A 19,282-nucleotide genomic window follows, 5' to 3' on the forward strand; every position below is an offset into this window, starting at 1 on the left:
TCTCCTATGTAAATGCATGTGGTTAACACATGTGACTCTGGACAGAGAGATGGCAGATAAACACTAGAAAATATAGGAATGCCTTTTAATATGTAAAGAGACATCTTTCTACCATTGTGTTGATTTGTAAATTTTGTTTTCTCCAAAATGATGTATGGCTTGCAAATTGAACATGGTCCTATCATGTTAAAGGACATATGACTATAACCAATAGTGGTAAAGGGCTCCTAATTACAATTTTTGCTTCTGTACTTCCCACTTACAAAACTATAAAAACTAAGTAGAACAAAGGGCCAGCGCTCTCCCTCAGATTTCTGTCGGAGTTGCCGCTGCTTGGCCAGCTAGACAATAAAGCTTTGGTGTGTAATCGACGGACCTTGTTTGTGTCTTCAATGTTTCAGGCCCCTCCGGATTAGGCTTAACATATACATATACATACATAAATATATATGCATATATATACATATACATACATACATATATATGTGTGTGTTTGTGTGTGTGTGTGTGTGTGTGTGTGTGTGTGTGTGTGTGTGGCCAGTAGTCACGGCCAATGGCCATCACCACAGCCAGGCAGGTGCAGGTTCCCATTAGATTAGGGCAGACGGTAAAGAAACTGCAAAGCCAAAAACTGGTGGACCATTCCTTTATTGTAGCCTCACACCGGGCCGGTGAGAAACACACAGTGGGAAAACACTCCCCTTGCCATGCAGGGCTCCCAAAGCCACTGACACATCTGGGTTTTCCTAGAATCAAAGGCCCCCACCTTGCCTGACCTGTGGTGGCGCAGTGGATAAAGCCTCGACCTGGAAATGCTGAGGTTGCCGGTTCGAAACCCTGGGCTTGCCTGGTCAAGGCACATATGGGAGTTGATACTTCCAGCTCCTCCCCCTTCTCTCTCTCTGTCTCTCCCTCTCTGTCTCTCTCCTCTCTAAAAATGAATAAAAAAAATTGTTTTAAAAAAATAAAAATATAAAAGGCCCCACCAGCCTCAGGGACCTCTGGTTCCCCATCTGCCAACATGGCTTCTTACTCTGCAACACTGGCCTCTCTCTCTTTCCCTTCCATCTTGGCTTCTTTCTTCTTTCACCTCCCTGCATAAACCTTTCTTGGTGGGGAAAACCGCTCCTCCAGCAACATTAGCATAACAATGGCCCTTCCCAACCAGGAAAGTTTATAATTAGCAGTTTCACCTGGCAGCACCATTCACGTGGGCAGTGGCCATTTTTAACAATAAAAGTGAGCAAACATAAAAATCACATTTTACAAACTTATTTGCCCAACAATCTGTATGACAGATTCTTTATTCATTTCTCTGTCGATGGACACTTAGGTTGTTTCAATGTCCTGGCTATTGTGAGTAACGTTAGAATGGATTTGGGAATGCAGATTATCCCTTGGAGATACTGATAGCAGTTCTTTCAGATATCTAATCAGAATTGGGCTTGCTAGATCCTATGGTAGTTCTATTTTTAATCTTTTGAGTAACCTCCACACTGTTTTTCTAGTGGCTGCACCACTTTACTATCCCACTAATAGTGTACATGTTTTCTTCCACAGCCTCATCAACACGTTTTCTCTTGTCTTTTTGATAATAGCCATTCCAACAGGTGTGAGGTGATATCTCATTATGGTTTTGTTTTGCATTTTCCTGATGAGCAGTGATGTTGAACACTTTATATTTACCTGTTGGCAGTTTGTATATCTGTCTACACAATTATCTGTAGTTTCTGCTATTGAGTTATATGAGTTTCTTAGATATTTTGGATATTAACCCTTTATCAGACATATGGTTTGCAAATATTTTCTCCCATTTCAAAGGTTGCCTTTTCATTTTGTTTTTTTCTTTTGTTGTGCAGAAGTTTTTGAGTTTGACATAGTCCTACTTATTTTGCTTTTGTTACTTGTATTTATGTTCTTATAGCCAAAAAAAATCATTGCCAAGACCAACATCAAGTAGATTTCCCTCTATTTTCTTTTAAGAGTTTTCTTCTATTTAATTCTTTAATCTATTTTGAGTTAATTTTTGTGAGTGGTGTAAGAGAGGGGTCCAACTCGGTTTTTTGCATGTGATTATCCAGTTTTCCCAAAACCATTCAGTGAAGAGACTGTCTTTTGTCTATTGAGTATTGTGGGCTCCCTTGTCAAATATTAGTTGACTACTGTATTTTTTGCGCCATAAGACGCACTTTTCCCTCCAAAAGTGGAGGGGAAAATGCCCGTGCATCTTATGGAGTGAAAAATATGATATTTTATTAAATATTTTAACACACCATTTGGTTCAGAAATTTTTTTTTTTAATTTTCCTCCTTAAAACCCTAGGTGTGTCTTATGGTCAACTCCATCTTATGGTGCAAAAAATATGGTATATTTGCATGGGTTTATTTCTGGTCTCCTAATTCCATTCAAATGGTCTATGTGTATATTTTTATGACAGTATTATATTGTTTGGAGTAATATAACTTTGTAATATAGGAATTGGAAAGTATGATGCTTCCAGCTTTGTTCTTCTTTCTCTGGATTGCTTTGGCTATTCAGAGTCTTTTGTGGTTCCATATAAATTTCAGGATTGTTTTTCTGCAAAGCTCCTCTATTGCTGTCCTGTGGCATACTGGGAGTCATCCATGGGGTAAAGAGGGGGGTGTTTCCATGAAGCATGGATAGTTTTGAGGGAGCCAGTGGACCAGCGAGGGGAGGATCAGCAGGTGAGACATCCCCAGTGGCTCCTGGGTGGCTTTCCAGATGGAATCTGCACAATGGTTAGTAGGATCTACGTTCCTTGCTTCCCTCAGAGAGCCCTGGCTGCTCTTCCAGCTGCTGCCCATAGCTGTTAAGTAACATTATTGTGGTCATCATTTAGCAATCTATACATGTATCAGTTCACTACTGTAAACCTAAACTGTGATACAGTGTTATATGTCAGTTATATCTCAATAAAGCTGAAAAAATAAAATTGGAAGAGAATACATCTTTAAATAAAATTATATGCATATCTCAAAAAAAAAAGCATAGGTTTTATAGTCAAACAGGTATCTGGATATTAGCTGTGTCATTTATCATCTCTGGTACCTTGGGCAAGTTATGCAGATTTTCTAGTTCTCAGCTCCCTTACCTGTTATGTGGTAATAATCATGTTCTATCTCACAAGGTTGTTTTAGGAATGGTTTAGGCAACATTCAATAAATTTTTGCCATTTATTATTGTTATTATTACTTAGGATATAACAAGATATGTTGTTTTTAAAATACTTATCAGTTTGATATACAAAAAAGGATAAAGAAAAAAGATTAGTTAAATCAGTTTTTAAAAACTCATATTTATCTTTTGAACATTAATAAGCTATTATAACAGCTTATTATGTTTAAACAATAGATAATTTAGAACTAAACTAATTAGTGAATTTGTTATTCAAAAAAGGCTGCAAATACATCAAAGTGATTTGATTAACTTTTTTATTTTCAACCAGCTGTGTTTATTGAAAATATGCCTAGCAAGAGATACTTAGCTTTTTACCTTAATCTCATGGCTGTCTTCCTGTTTCTAAGCTAGATAATGAAGTGATTGTCTCCCTCTTCTGCTTCCTCCCTTCTTTACTTCCTTCCTCCCTCCTTTCCTCCCTCCTTTCCTCCCTCCCTCATCCCTTCTCTTCCTCCTCCTCCTTCTTTTTAGCTGGTTTTTGAAGCAGCCACATTGGGGTTCTTTCCATATTATCTATGAATATGAATCTATAGAATGATTCAGATGCTATCAAATGGATGCCATTGTGGATTTTTCAATGGGATCTCATTGCTTCAAATAATAAGGGCGTTTAATGCACACTGCATTTGCGAACTACAGCACCTTTTGGTTGGTTCTCTCAGTAAGAGAAGAGGTGTGTTGTGTATTGGAGAGGGAAGTAATCTGGTGCTAGTCACTAGCAGTAGGAACACTTCAAGGTGGTGGGAGAGGGAAAGGTGGAGTAAGGAGTAAGAGCTGCTGTGAATTCAATGAATGAAACTGTTTATGGGCCTCTGGTTTTTGTTTCATACCATTTTCTCACCTTTGCCTCTCTTTATTCCTTTTATACTTGGCCTCTCTAACTCCTTTATCCCATTTCCTTCACTGAGACTCAAGTATATACAACCAGTTATAAGAAAAAGTATAGGCCCTGGCGGGTTGGCTCAGTGGTAAAGCATCGGCCTGGCATGCGGAAGTCCCGGGTTCGATTCCCGGCCAGGGCACACAGGAGAAGTGCCCATCTGCTTCTCCACCCCTCCCCCTCTCCTTCCTCTCTGTCTCTCTCTTCCCCTCCTGCAGCCAAGGCTCCATTGGAGCAAAGCTGGCCCAGGCGCTGAGGATGGCTCTATGGCCTCTGCCTCAGGCGCTAGAATGGCTCTGGTCACAACAGAGCGATGCCCCAGATGGGCAGAGCATTGCCCCCTGGTGGGCATGCCCGGTGGATCCCCGTCGGGCGCATGCAGAAGTCTATCTGACTGCCTCCCCGTTTCCAACTTCAGAAAAAAAAAAAAAGTATAAATCGAAACAGAAATATTTAATTAAAATAGATGAGTAGGTTTATATATTGGATTTTTGAAATGAAATGGTTCTACATAATTTAAAAAATTTTAAATAATAGCAAAAGCACGGTTATCCACAGGAAAATAAAAATGCCAGTGATAAACAAGTGTTCAACTTTCCCCACCTTATTTATTCAGGGCAGTTCGGGTCTGTATACTTAGTCTCTGGAACTTTATGTGCTGGGCTTGCCAGTACTGTGTGTCCTGCTCAAGGCAGGACTATCGATGGACTTGCTGGGGGGTCGTAAATGTGGATGGAGATGGAAGGTCATTTTCTATAATCAAGTAATCAGGAACCAAATCACAGGTACTAACAGAGAGGCTGCATTTCCTGGAAGTGCTTCCAAAAGTAATGAGTTGGGTATTTTTGATGCAAATACTGAGGTAATGTTCGCTCAAACTCTAAAAGAGGAAGCTGTGGAGAACAGTATTCAACCAGCTTTCAGGGTATCAGTTCCCATTTGGCTGAACATTGGATGTGTTTGGGAACAATTTTTTTCCATAAGTGAGAAACAGGGAGGGAGAGAGACAGACTCTCGTATGTGCCATGATTGGGATCATCCAGCAAGCCCCCTACCAGGCAATGTTCTGCCCATCTGGGGCATTGCTCTGTTGCTCAGAAACCAAGCTATTTTAGCACCTGAGGCAAAGTCATGGAGCCATCCTCAGTACCCAAGGCCAACTTGCTCCAACTGAGCCATGGCTGCAGGAGGAGAAAAGATAGATAGAAAGAGAGAAGGGAGAGGGGAAAGGTGAAGAAGCAGATGGAAACTTCTCCTGTGTGCCCTGACCAGGAGTAGAACCTAGGACATTCACATGCCAGGTTGATGCTCTACCACTGAGCAAACTGGCCAGGGCCAGGAATAATTTAAAATGACCAGAAAATCTGACTTTTTTGGCATAGGGTGAAACCTGGAAATTGGAGTATTAAAGCCCTTTGGGTAACTCTGAGGTGTGCTGTAAGTGGAGAAGGACTGATCCACAGAGTGGGACAGAGTCTGCAGCACAGCTCAGGACTGGGTCTGAAGTCCTAGTGACTCAACGTGTGGTCTGAGGACCAGAGGCACCTGCAGTCTCTAGTTATAAATGTAGAATCTCAGGCCTCCACCTCAGACTTACGGAATTGAATATGCATTTGAACAAGACCCCTGAAAGTTCCTGTGCACATTAAACTTGGAGATGCATTAAGGTACCTGAGCCCACAGGAGTCCTTGAATGGCTAGATGAAGGCTATAATTAAAGGTGCCTTCCTAGCCCCAATCTCCTCCACTGAACCAAGCAGGCTTCAATCTTAATTTAGTTTTACTTCTATGTTTCCCTAAGGGAAAGCAATCTTTCTTCATTACCATACATTAAGTTGAATTTGAGATGAAAACCAGACTTCTTCAAAACTCTAAAGGAATTTTCCAAGTACAAAGAAAGCTTGCTCCATGTCAGTGCCCATAAACAGTGACTATCAACTCCAACTGCATATTTAGAGCTACCTAGAGAGCTTTTTAAATATACCAGTTCCACATCACATCTATTGAATTAACATTTCTGGGGGTAGAGGCACACACTGGTATGTTTTAAAGCTCTCCAATGGAGTTTAGTGTGCAGCTGGCTTTGAAAAACACTGTGAATGTACTCTAAGTTTATCAACTCCTACCTACCCGTGCTTCCTTTAATTCAAGTAAGTGGAGTCAGTCATTTTGGCTTCCTCGAAGACTGTTATCAATCACTTCATTAAAATGTATCAATCTATATTATAAGATCAATTAAATATTTAGTGCATGGTAATTTGGTATTTATTTAAGGTCATCCCTATTTCATAGTTAACAGTTGATTACTTACATCAGGGGTCCCCAAACTACGGCCCGCGGGCCACATGCGGCCCCCTTAGGCCATTTATCTGGCCCCCGCCGCACTTCTGGAAGGAGCACCTCTTTCATTGGTGGTCAGTGAGAGGAGCATAGTTCCCATTAAAATATTGGTCAGTTTGTTGATTTAAATTTACTTGTTCTTTATTTTAAATATTGTATTTGTTCCCGTTTTGTTTTTTTACTTTAAAATAAGATATGTGCAGTGTGTATAGGAATTTGTTCATAGTTTTTTTTATAGTCCGGCCCTCCAATGGTCTGAGGGACAGTGAACTGGCCCCCTGTGTAAAAAGTTTGGGGACCCCTGACTTACATCAATGACAAGTATATAGAGAATTATTCCCAAACAGCATTACTATTTTACATTATGAAACGAAACATTTCATTGTCTTTTTGCCTTGACATATCTTTAGATAGGTATAAAAATTAGCTTGTCCTCCGTCAGTATCTGCCAGGGGAACAGAGCAGAGACATCTATAGGGTGCTACCTGGCAGGAAGACATCCGCTGTCATTAAAAATCCTTGGAACGGATACAGTCTAATATAATTTTATGGGTGCAGGGCCAAAATTGCACATCATGTAAAAAAGATACACATAAAATGCATTTTGATCTTCAAATACAAGTTGAAAGCAACTAGGAAATCAGGTAGCTCAATGAAGTGGTTGAGCATATAATTTATTTGAAAAAAAAATAAGCATGTAGCTTAAGTAAAAATGAGCAACTTAACCCTAAGTCACTGCCAAATAATTTTTAAATAAACTCCATATAGGATAAAAGTTGAGTAATATGCAGTTAAGACCTACTCTACATAAAGAACTTTTATTTCCATTTTGAAAACAAAAACTTCAAGCACAGAATTCTACTGCAAATTGAATTTGGTTATTATTAAGTCATCTGTTTGGTTCTTTAAATTTCCCATTTATAAATAAATATTTGTCCTTTAAGTAAGCATTGCAAAGATTATTTGTGTAATATCTGTGTAAGACACTACTAAGGTATTATAGTTCAGAATGATATTTTCAAGTATAAAGTTACATGTAACTGCTATCAAAGCCATGTAGCCCTTGAGATTCTTGTGCTGCCCTGTTGGGAAGGGCTCTGTCCCGATGCTAGAAGACTTCTTTATACATGACCTTCTATAATCAGGACAGGTCTTTGATAACTGATGATTTAAATTCTTAATTTATGTCATTAGGTAATACCAACATTAAATTTGAGAGACCTCAGGATACAAATGATCTTATTTTTAAATTTTTCTTCTTTTCCATTAGGCGTAGAGTCATTCTTAAACCAAATCTTTAAGTTAAATGAGACTTCTTAATGGCCTATGAACAAAATCTATAACAGTAAATTGTATCTAAATTTAAAAGCATTACACATTTATGATTAAATGCTTAATAAATGATGAACCATTTAAAGGAGAATAATCCCATTATGTGTACATTATAAACTTTTCTCATAAATCTGTTACTGAAATGCTACCATTTTATCATTTGCAAATCTTAGAAGTAAATCATATAGAAAATACAACAGTCCTAGACAGGTTTGAAGGAATATGAATCCACTTAAGTAGGTAGCTGTTTTTACCATTGAGTGATAATGGTTTATTTCATTCTTTTCTTGTTTTTAGAGTAAGTAGAACTGTCTCTGCTTCCATTAACTTTAAGTGTCATGTTACATATAATCAAACATTGAAGACTCAAGATTATAAACCATGTAGAAGGAAGAGAGAGTTGATCAGGACAGTTGCTGCTTCCAGACTTTCTAGTAACTATCTATAACCTCAGGTTAAGTACTTCACCATTGGGAGTAGATGCCCCATCTTTAACATTTGGACGTTTGATTAGCTGCACCCTGAGGTCACTATCAATTCTCAAAACACCCTTTGGCTCAAATTCTGGTTTAGTCATGATGTAGTATAAATAATAAATAGAATAATGTATTTCAATTTTGAATTTTTATTTCAAGAATACTTACAGTTAAGGCTGGAGGCCCTGGAGGTCCTATATTTCCCTAAAATAGATGAATGAAAAGTTGCAATTAGCAATAGTCTTTTTTTACACATGATATTTATAAATTTTCTGAATGGATAGCAGCAATATATAGATAAATCTTGAAATAAAAACAGAAGTTTATCTTGATAAAAGTCTCTGCACAATAAAAAATAGATCATGTGCTTTTAGCTCTTATGATATAACTATCACCTGGGCACCCCCATGCATTTTTGTAAAACTTTTTATAAAAAGTGAAAATAATTTAATTTCTATTCTTTTGTCTACTAATTCAAAATAAGAAAGAATATCTCTTCAAAGATGACTACTTGCCAATGGCACAGCTGGGAAGTGTCACAGTGAGAGATGATTTTTCTGACAAAGTCAGTTTGAGGATCAGCAGAAATAATAAGTGGATGTCCCCACTTCATGCCTCCCAGCTGCAAGAAGTGGTCCCACTGCCTCTTCTAATGCTCTGCTGAATTGGCATTGTACTTGCCATCAATTGTAAGAGGCTTTGCCTAGATGTATGCATTTTAAAATACTAATATTTCTTTGCTGACATTTGTGAATACAGATTACCAGGTGGATGTTTTGAAAACTATTCAAAATCTTTAAAAACAATCATTCATCTAAAAGTTCACTATTTTCTGATTTTAAATATGTCACCTATATGCTTTATTTTATCAGCATGCTTATTTAATTCGTAAGAACTCTTCGTCATTAAGACCAAGCATCACTGCTCTGCTCCTTGTTTAAGTAGACATGATGATGCTGTGCAGCATGGGGCAGTGGGACCTTGCATTCTCATGTCGGGGCTATCTCTAGGACTTTCTCTTTTCTCATCTAATATAGTTGCCTCAAAGGTGAAGACTTAGCATTCTGCAATCATTATGGGGATGACACATAATTTGGGGAATCAAACATTGTTAGGAAACATTGATGAAGTTTAAACCACTCACTGAGGTCTGATTTATAAGACCGGCATTCATGCAGAGGTAAATATTAAAGACAGTCAGGGATTTCTAAATGCACTGATCGTGGAGAACAAAATATAGTGCAAAACACCCATGCACACACTTCTCATCAAACTGGGATCATCCGATGACATTGTGCAAATGTCTCTTGCTTTAGTATTTCTTCATTCTCTTTTCAAGGTCAACTGCCAATATGCCATTATAAAATGGCATTCAAGAAAAGGTGGCAGGAAATGGAGCATTTAGATTAAGACTGGGAAACAAAATTAGTCTCCTTTCTCCCAAAGGCCACCTGCTTCACCATTACAGTAGCAGCTCAGTGCTACTGGCAAAGTTCCCTGATATAGGACACGGTTGCTAATTTGGTGATGGAATACCTTAATGCTGTTAAGCAAAGGAGAGAAAGGGGAAATCTTATAAACAAATTAATGTTGACTAGAAATTGTGCATTTAGTCTCATCAAACTAATTAAAAAAAACCAAAAAGGCTTTTCTAGTTCAGATGCTTTTATTATAACAGCCTTTTGTTAATTTTAACAAAATTAATTTTGGCAGTTAAACAATATCAATGAAAAATTACTGCATAGGTACTCAGAATTTCTTAAGAAAAGGTCATTCTTCTTGGTGAATATGATACCTTTTCTCCTTTGGGGCCGGGTGGACCACGAGGACCCAAGTCACCTTTCAAACCCTGTACGAAATAGAAAACCAATGTGATTTCTCTACACAGTGCACAAAAAGCTTCAGTTTCAAAGAAGTCATTAGTAATAAAACAAATCATAATTTACTGAAGTCCCAAACCCCATTCTTCAGTGTGTAGTCCAGAGAGAAAGAGAGACAACTGACAGTAAAATGATGAGCAACATCTGCATGGTGGTGGGTACAGATACATTAAATCAGTGTGAGTCCTCAATACTTCATATTTCCGCAACTCGGCTTCCTGCTAAAATTACATTAATTCACCATCTGGGAGAACATCATTTTGATCTATATGAGCTTTTAAGTATCCACTTTGGATTAAATTTGTAGATGTTGTAAATACCTCTGATTTAGCACTGATTTTGGCCTTTATAAAGCTTGTCCCCAGAATTTAAGATTTAAATAAAAAACACTATGTCCCTTTCAAGAAATTTAATTGTGGGGAGTGAATAAAAGATACATTCTTTTCCTATCACTCACAAAACTGGAGCTGAAATGTAATCTCTTTCTTATTTTAAAGTATGTTTTCATTCTCTAAACATACTTATAAAGTTATCAAATAAAATTATATAAGACATGGCATATCAGATAAATATATTCATGAATATTCCAGACTCTTGGGGTGTTTTTGTGGGTATTTAGTTTATCTGACTCAAAAATGATAGCTTCTGCCCTGGCCTATTAGCTCAGTTGGTTAGAGTATTCTACCTATTTGCCAAGGTTGAGGGTTTGATCCCTGGTCAGGGCACATACAAGAAGTAACTGATGAATACATAAATAAGTGGAAAAATAAATCAGTCTCTCCCCCCTCCCCTTTTTTTCTCTCGCTTGAAAAAAAAAGTAAGAATACCCTAGCAGATTTTACGAAAGGGGGTCAGATCTACAGCCAAATACAATCACAGTGTAAACGGAGTTGGACACCCTGACTGTGTGATAAACAGGAAAACCATCTTTCCTTGTATTTAATTTAACACCTTGAATGAGGGAAGGACAATATGAGAAAAGAAATATTGAGAAGCCACACAATGCACAGTAAACTTAAGTGTATTCTATTGTATTTTGACCTGAAGGATCCAGCTATAATTGCTCTGACATTTTGCGGTAAATAAACGCCAAATGCCATCACCCGTATGCTTACTCCATAGAGAAGCCAATGATAAATTGAAAGGAACAAAAGAAAACTGGATACTTAAAGTCTTTTTCGCAGACAGTAAGTGAAAACTGCAGTCTTACACTTAAAAAAAAAAATTAATGGATGAAAACAGCATCTGATTGCCAAAAAACCTTTGTAGTTGCATAAACACCTCTGTGGATGCCATTTATAACTGTGTTTCTCCCATCATTACCTTGGAGTATTTATAGAAAAAGGATGTGTGAAAAATTAAAATCATATTTGAGGTGTGATATTCTCTTGTTATCTGAATTACCCATTTCATCCCAAATCAAGTAACACATACTTTATTTACATATGCCTCTGGTATCAAACTTAGCACCTACATATTCTGAACACTTGCAGGAAAAAAACTGCTAGTCCTGTGAACTAGACTTAGATTTTATTCTAAACTCATTCATTCATTCATCCATTCAGTCAGTAAACATTTAGTGTATACTTGTGTGCAGTCACTCGCCTAGCCTTCAGACTCGCACTGCCCAATACAGTAGTCATGGGCCACAGGGACGGAGCTTTTGAGTCCTTGAAATGTGACTAGTCTGAATTGGAATTTGCTGTACGTGGAAAATACTACTGGATTTTTAATATTAGGTACAGAAAAAAAGAATGTAAATTACTTAATATTTTTATGCTGATTAGACAATACATTTGGATGTGGGATTAAATATGTTATTACAATTACTTTCACCTTTTTATTTCTACTTTTCTTAATGTGACTACTAGAAATGTTTATATTTACATGTGTCTTGAGTTTATAATATTATATATTAAAATAATAGTATATATATACATCGTATAATATACAACATAATAATGTATTACTATTAGATAATGGTATATAGTGATATAAAAACAGAACAAGAAATTCACAGAGACTCTCCTTGACCAAACATTAGTCCAGTTTCCCTGAGCTCTCCACGGACGAGGCCTCAGCCTTGGTCCCCATCTGGTCCTCCACCCTTGATATCTGCTCAGGCTCCTCATCCCCCACATTTGACACCTTTGGCCTGCCTTTAGCAAGTATCCTGGTGAATCATCAGTAACCCTTGATGTCTGCTCTTTGTAATTTTCCGTTCACTGACGCAATCACTCTGTGGGCTGGGTATAAATCCCACTTGTTCTGGTTGTATCCAGGGCTGAACTCACTCTCTTCCCTATTGCAATACCCCTACTGCAACAGTCTTGAATAAAACGTCTTCCTTACCATTTTAATATTTCTTTTCTTTAACAGAATCAAGGTCGTGCCTTTATGGAACTCATGATATAAGAAAAGGGTGACTGGCAATAAACAGGTCACCAGACTGAATGTGACCAATGTGAAGGAAGAGAGAACTGCTTCTGCAGCTGGGGTAGTCAGAAACAGCCTCTGCGTGAAGTGGACATTCTTTGTTTCAAAAGACCTAGCCATACAATGATCCTGGGGAAAACCACTGGGGTAGAGGGAGTAGCCAGCAAAAACGCCCCCAGGGTAAAAGAAGTGTCCAGCAAGCAGCTAAGGAGGGGAGATGACGTCAAGGTCAGCCACGGTCATGGCACATGGAGAACTGCAGGCCATGATAAGGATCGGTTTTGCTCTAAGTACAACTGGAAGCCACTTATTGTTTTAAGCACGGAAATTACATGATACGATTGTGTTTCAAAAATAAATCACTTGGCTACAGAAAGAAGAAAGATTGAAGGCAGCAAGAGTGGAAACAGAAAAGGGGCTCTCACAGCCTTCCAGGCAAGAGAACAGGAGGACTGAGACAGGGTGGGGATGGTGCAGATGGAGAGAAGGGGTCAGAACTGGCACATGCTGGAAGGCAGGACTTGCATATACGCACTGTGTGCTGGAAGTGGGCGCAGGGCAAAGGAGGCGTCGAGGCTGATTTGCACTTGGCTTAAGTAACTGGCTAGGAGATTGTGCATTTACTGAGCTGAGAAATGTATTAAAAAGAGGCTTTTTTTTTTATTGGTGTAAACATTATCCATGAAGAAAGAGATGGCTGAGAAAGATATCAGGCATCCATTCATTCAACAAATACTATTAAATATTTATAAACATGCAACACTAAACTACATAGGAATATGAAAACATTATTTTTAAAAATAGGACACATTAAATGCAAGATTCAGGAAAATGGTTAACTCTGGGTGGGGCATGGGATTACACTGAGTTTTGGGTAGGTTGGTATTCCAGTTATTACTAGGATTCATAATCATCACAGATGTGACATGTTACAAAGATATTTTTAGGCATAAAATGATACATTAATTTTTTTTTCAGTATTTCTGCCTGACAAATTAACCTTAACTACAACTTCTTGGAAGGTACTTACTGACCACTGATTCAGCTAACTATCCCTAGTTCAATCACTATGGTCAGGAAGAAGGGCAGGGGGATAATGTATCCAATTACAAGTTACTGTAAATAATGAGTGCGATTACAGAAGTAATAGTTGCCATTACTATTACTATTACTGAAGGGAACAGTTGCCAGAGATGCCTAAGGTCTACTGGAGGTCGAATTCAGAAGAGTCAGGAAGGGAGTCACATTTTATGCATAATCTTGAGTAAGTTATTAAGCTGCCCTATAAAATATGTATAAATAATAGTTATCTTGAAAGGTTGTTCTGAGAATCATATGTTGGTAAAAACACTTAGCACATGTTAGGTACTTAAATGAATGCTGCTTTTACTTTTCAAGTCCAAGTTGAATGGATAATTAATGGTTTGTTCTGTTCGGTTTTGTGCTCACTTTGATGGATATGTAACAACTGTGCTTTAACTCACATATAAGTATAAAATGCAATTGAGAAGTACTACATTTGTCAAGCTTCTACTTTTATAGCCACTGAAGTGGGCCCACGTAACTCATGTCTTCCTGTGACAAAATACTATGTTTTTAAGGCCATGGTATCATAACAGGCTCCAAAAAACAGATCTGTAATGCTTTTCTCAAGTGCAATTTTTCTCTTTATGTCATGCCAGTGCTGCTATCAATGGTTATTGAGTACCGGGGAGAAAAAGACACAGCACTCACCATAAAGCATAAAGAATCAAATGGAACAGAGTCTGAGTTCAATATGGAATAAGATAGGCATCTATTATCAAGGTTCTCACTAAAACCGACGCATATAAAGATTCTCACAAGCACAGTAGTTGATTCTGTATGTTATACAGAGACAGGACCTCATGCAAAGGCCAGAGAAAAGCTGAAAGACAATAAAAACCACATTGATAAGAGCAGGTGGACTATGAAATTAATTCTTGTTGAAAGATGCACTCATGATATGTAGCATCTTTAAATATCAGATGATACAAAATAATGTTATCTGTTAACATCAATTTTAATGCGTCGATGAATTCTTTACCCATCTTCCACTGGCTGCCTCTTATTCCCTAGCAATGGCACCCGCTGTTGCCAGCTGATGTCTCAGCTTTGCGATTGCAATATTTTTGTATTCAGTATTACAGATTGCATTGGTATAAGAAGATTAACGTTATTATTTTAGGAAAGTCAGATGCTGTAATTCTGATAAGAGATGTTTGAAAGACAATAATAAAGAGGCAGAGGAAGAGACTAAACTCAATGATTTAAATCTACTTTTCTAAGATTATGTAACTCCATGAAAACAAATAAATGAAAAGCTATTTCTATTAGAAATGAATGTGTTGTATTTAGCAGAGTTTCTAAAACTAGCAAATGTATACACAGCTTTTAACTGTAATGTGAGGCACTGTTCTACATGTTTTACAGATGATTAGCCCTTGAATCCTCAAAACCAGCCTAAGAGTTAAGGCTGTGAGTATTAAGATTCCATTGTGCCAATGAAGAAACGGAGTCACAGAGAGAGTAAGTAATGTACCGAGTAGTAGGACATCATTAACAGCCAGGCAATGGCCAAGCGGGGATTTGAGTCCGTGTAGTCTGGCTTCAAAGGTCATATTAATGATTTTGGGAGACTCTCTATCAAGTTTGTTCTAAGATGCCATTGTTGAAGGTATCTCACAGTAGGTCACAATAAAAATTATTTAATTATAAACTAGAATGTCTATAAAGCTGGAGTCTTGTATTTTGAAGGCTAAATTCTAGCTATTTAAAATTTTGATAATTGCAATATATGTTTGTAATACATTATTCAAACTATATGTGCTTGGCTCAACACCTTTAGTGTAATACTCCAATACCCTGGAGATTAATACATAGTCTACACACACACACACACAGAGAGAAAGAGAGAGAGAGACACAGAGAGAGAGAGAAATAGAGAGAGAGAGAGAAAGAGAGAGAGAAAGAGAGAGAGAAGGTCAAGTATGAACTTAAAAAGGTATCTTTTTTCTGTCCTAATGACTAAGATCTGCTACTGACATTTAGGTGGTGAGCATCAAGGATGTTAAACATTCTGCTCTTGTAAGACAGTCCCATGTGGCAAAGAAATGTCTCACCCAAAATGCCAACTCTCCCTTTGAGAGACTGAACCACTGAGGCCCTTTCCATAAGGTTCATGCTTTCTGAAGTGAGCTTGCACATTTAGTGGGAAAGCTGGCACAGAAGATATTATTAAAAGATATATTTACATCAAGATATGTGTAATATGAAAGAATATGGACTATTAAAAAGGCTTTTGATTCATCTGGTAGAAATATTAAATGCTTCCACTTTTCTCTGACTTGGACAGTAGTGGCGTGAGCTGGCACATTGAATTGATGCACTATGCATTCTAACAAAGTATTTCTAAAGTTATACTCCCCATCATGGCTTGACTTCTCTTCACACTGAAATAGCTATTATAATACCTTTCATTCTCTAAGAACGTGTACCTGTGCTTGTGGAAAGTCAAAGTAAAGAGTAAACTGTCATAAATGCGGAATGATTTTAGTTTGCAGTCAGCTTATTTTAGCATTGGGAAGTAGTGACAAGTGTGCATGATTTATGGGAAAATGAGAGACTCTTCAGTTAAACATGTAGGGCTAAAGGCTGAGTTTACCGTTTTCTAAAAGAAAGTTGCTTAATTTCCCAAGCCTTTATTTCTTGACTCTGAAAATAGGCTAGCTAGCCCATAAAGCGGGGGGTGAGGATCAGATTTCCAATTCCTCTTGAGAACAGTTGATTGACTCTGGCACAATTCGCCACCACCATCCATGATATAGTAACAGAGCTTGACTCCTGACTCCTAGGGAGAGTAGAGGGGAAAGAGGAGAACTCGCATACTTTTCTTATATCTCCTTCATCCTGACTCTTAAATATCTTTTGCAAAATTCAGGGAAGGAAAATATCACCTATATATTAATGAAGGAACCGAGAAAAGTTAGTTAACATGCTCTGTTCTGCTTTATGATGTACCTAAAGCTAAGTTACGTTAAACAACGAGGATGTTAAAGAAATAGCAGCCTGTGGTGGGGGCACATGAAGGAGGCTTCCAAGATCTGAAAGGTCATAGGGCTCCCTAGGCTGTGGGCTTGCTCCGCTCCACAGCAATATCACTATTTGTGCCCTCCTTTACACCCTGTTACCCTCATTCAGGCTCCAATTTCTTATATTTAAACTGTTATTATAACCTGTCAGTTTTTAAAAATGAAACCTGAGCAAATTATTATTGAGAACATATTCACTTCAAACATTTACTAAGTACTAGGGATTTCAAAGAGAGTTCTTTGCTTTCATGAAGAGTAGTACAGGAAAGTCATAACACAGGCAAAGGCCGCAGTCCTCTCTATTTTACAGAACACACTGTAAATCAACTCTTCACTTAACACAGCTTGGACCGCATCTCCCCTCTGTCCAGAGGAGGAAGGACAAACATCCTCACATACTGCACTTGCCACGCTGGCGCTCCAGCTGTTATCTCTGTCTTATTTTCCCTACAGTGCCTTACACGTAGCAGGGATTCCAGAAGCCTGAAGGGAAGCTTTCAACTTCATCATACTTTTCAAATTTGTAATCTTAATAATCTCTTTGTAGGAAATCATAGTTATGGGGATTTCAGAATCTATTCAGAGTCCATCACTTCACAGACTCGGAGAAGTGATTTTTCTCATCGAGTGACAGAAGTGAAACACAATCTGGGCTCCGGCTTTCCACTCCAGGACCTGTCCCACTACAGCAGGTACCCGCGGTGACAGGGGCAGGGCTGTGACATTCCACGTCCTGATGCACGGCAGGGAGGGAGAGAAGATGCGGAGGCTCCTCTAGCTCTGAGCCATTGGTGCCAATTCCCATTCTCTGGGGCATAAAAGTGACTTCAAAGGGGAGAGGAAAAAGTATGAGGGTCATATTAAAGGTGTGAATGCAGCTTCTTAGGAAGTAAATAAGAGTAAAGCTGGGGGGGGGGAATCAGGGCTCATGCCAATGTGAACTGCCAAGGTTAACTACTAAGGTTAACATTGGGGTACTACAACCTCCAGAAGATTGCAATAACCAGCCTCCCTCCCTACTGGAATCTACTACATACCAAGTAGGTTTCATAACAAATCGACAGTATTAAGAAATCAAAGCTGGCTTTGTTCTGTTATCCATAAATCAAGTAGTGTGGTCCTTCAGAACCTTTAGGAAACATTTTTATGCAAGAAAACAAAGAAAATTGAGGGTTAAAAAAAAATGATTCTCATTGTGGACACTTTCCATACTGAAGTTAGTGCATCTATATAGTAAATGGTGAGTTTGATGACCTTGAAGTATAAGATTACTCTACATCGCCAAGGAAAACCCAGATTTGGGCTATCCTTTAAATTTTATCATAAGAATCAAAGCAAAGTTCCAGAGGATAATTGTCCTAAGGGGGAGGGGAGGAGATAGTAGGATCCGAGGGTGTTATAGGCAAGAATATCCATGAGTCTGAAGAACCACATGCAGTGCAGGGTGAGCAATACAGACACGTTTCCCTTCCCTTCCTCCCTTTCTGTTCATCACTGTGTTCTTACCTATACAGACCCTCCAGCAGATGGAGATTTGAGGTAGCATGAAAAGTGAACCCTGTGTGAGAACACAGGCCACAGCAGAATGTCAGAAGAAACAGACAGAGAAAGAAGACTAGGAAATATGCAGCCAAACTAATAAGGAAGAAAGGGCTGCTAAGGATGACACAAACATGAAATACAGTTGATCCTTGAACAACACAGGTTTGAACTACACGGGTCCACAATAGACATGGATTGTTTTCAATAATTACCTGAACTGTTTCCGATCTGTGGTAGAGAGCCTGTGGATGTGGAAGGCTGGCTGTACACACTGATCTACACCACTTTATAGAGTGCTTACACATCAGGGGACTTTGGTCTCCATGAGGGTGGGGGGTGGGGGGGTGTCCTGGAAGCAGCTAAATTTTGGGGGAGTCAAATGTTATATGCAAATCTTTGACGGTGCAGGCTTAGAAGCTCCTATTCCCTACATTGTTCAGGGATCAACTGTACATAAAGTCAAGGAACTACCTGTTGTGAAATTAAAAACACTGGGCCTCTATTGAGCCATGTGAAAAATTGCTTTGATTCTTTTGGTTGAATCTTAATAGCATTAGATAGACAGCATATTTCACAGGCAAAATGTAAAGACTATTAGAAAAAAAGGGAGGTAGACTTACATCTTGTCCACTACTTCCAGCCAGCCCAGGATCTCCTCTGTCTCCTTGTTCACCCTAGAAAGAAACAATTCATACAAGGAAAAATATTATATCATATATAAGAACCTTTACTAAGAAAAACCAAGAGTTACACTGTTTGGGTATTTATAACAATGTAATTACTTTGCTAATCCCTTGAAAGAAACATGTATTAAAAAAGACAATTCTGAGTACTAGAACCAAATAAGAGGTTTAAAGGTTCAAAGAAAAACTGCATAAAAATGATTAGAGAAGAAATAAAACAAGGATTATTTATTCACTTCTATATGCCTCAAGGAACTTTCTGAAGGGCAATTTGACAATATATATCAAGGGTTCTAAATCTGTTCATTTCATGTGGCTCAGTGATTTCATTTCTAATTAGAGATGAAAAGTTTTAGACACTAAGACATAAAGTACACTGCTATTTACAATCATAAAAGAAAGAAAA

The 19,282-nt window shown here is 38.2% G+C and overlaps 1 protein-coding gene across 1 annotated transcript in view; it reads right to left on the reverse strand.

Annotated features, from left to right (window-relative positions):
• The window catches only part of COL19A1 (collagen type XIX alpha 1 chain), a 324,736-nt gene that overhangs the window by 162,689 nt on the left and 142,765 nt on the right, over nucleotides 1-19,282 (reverse strand). The window contains exons 11-13 of the mRNA XM_066359093.1: nucleotides 18,814-18,867; nucleotides 10,022-10,075; nucleotides 8,395-8,430 (exon numbers count right to left, since the gene is read on the reverse strand). Coding sequence (XP_066215190.1) covers nucleotides 8,395-8,430; nucleotides 10,022-10,075; nucleotides 18,814-18,867 — 144 coding nt within the window. The remainder of the gene's footprint in view (nucleotides 1-8,394; nucleotides 8,431-10,021; nucleotides 10,076-18,813; nucleotides 18,868-19,282) is intronic.

The sequence above is a fragment of the Saccopteryx leptura genome, chromosome 1, assembly GCF_036850995.1.
Source record: "Saccopteryx leptura isolate mSacLep1 chromosome 1, mSacLep1_pri_phased_curated, whole genome shotgun sequence".
Classification (NCBI taxonomy): Eukaryota; Metazoa; Chordata; class Mammalia; order Chiroptera; family Emballonuridae; genus Saccopteryx; species Saccopteryx leptura.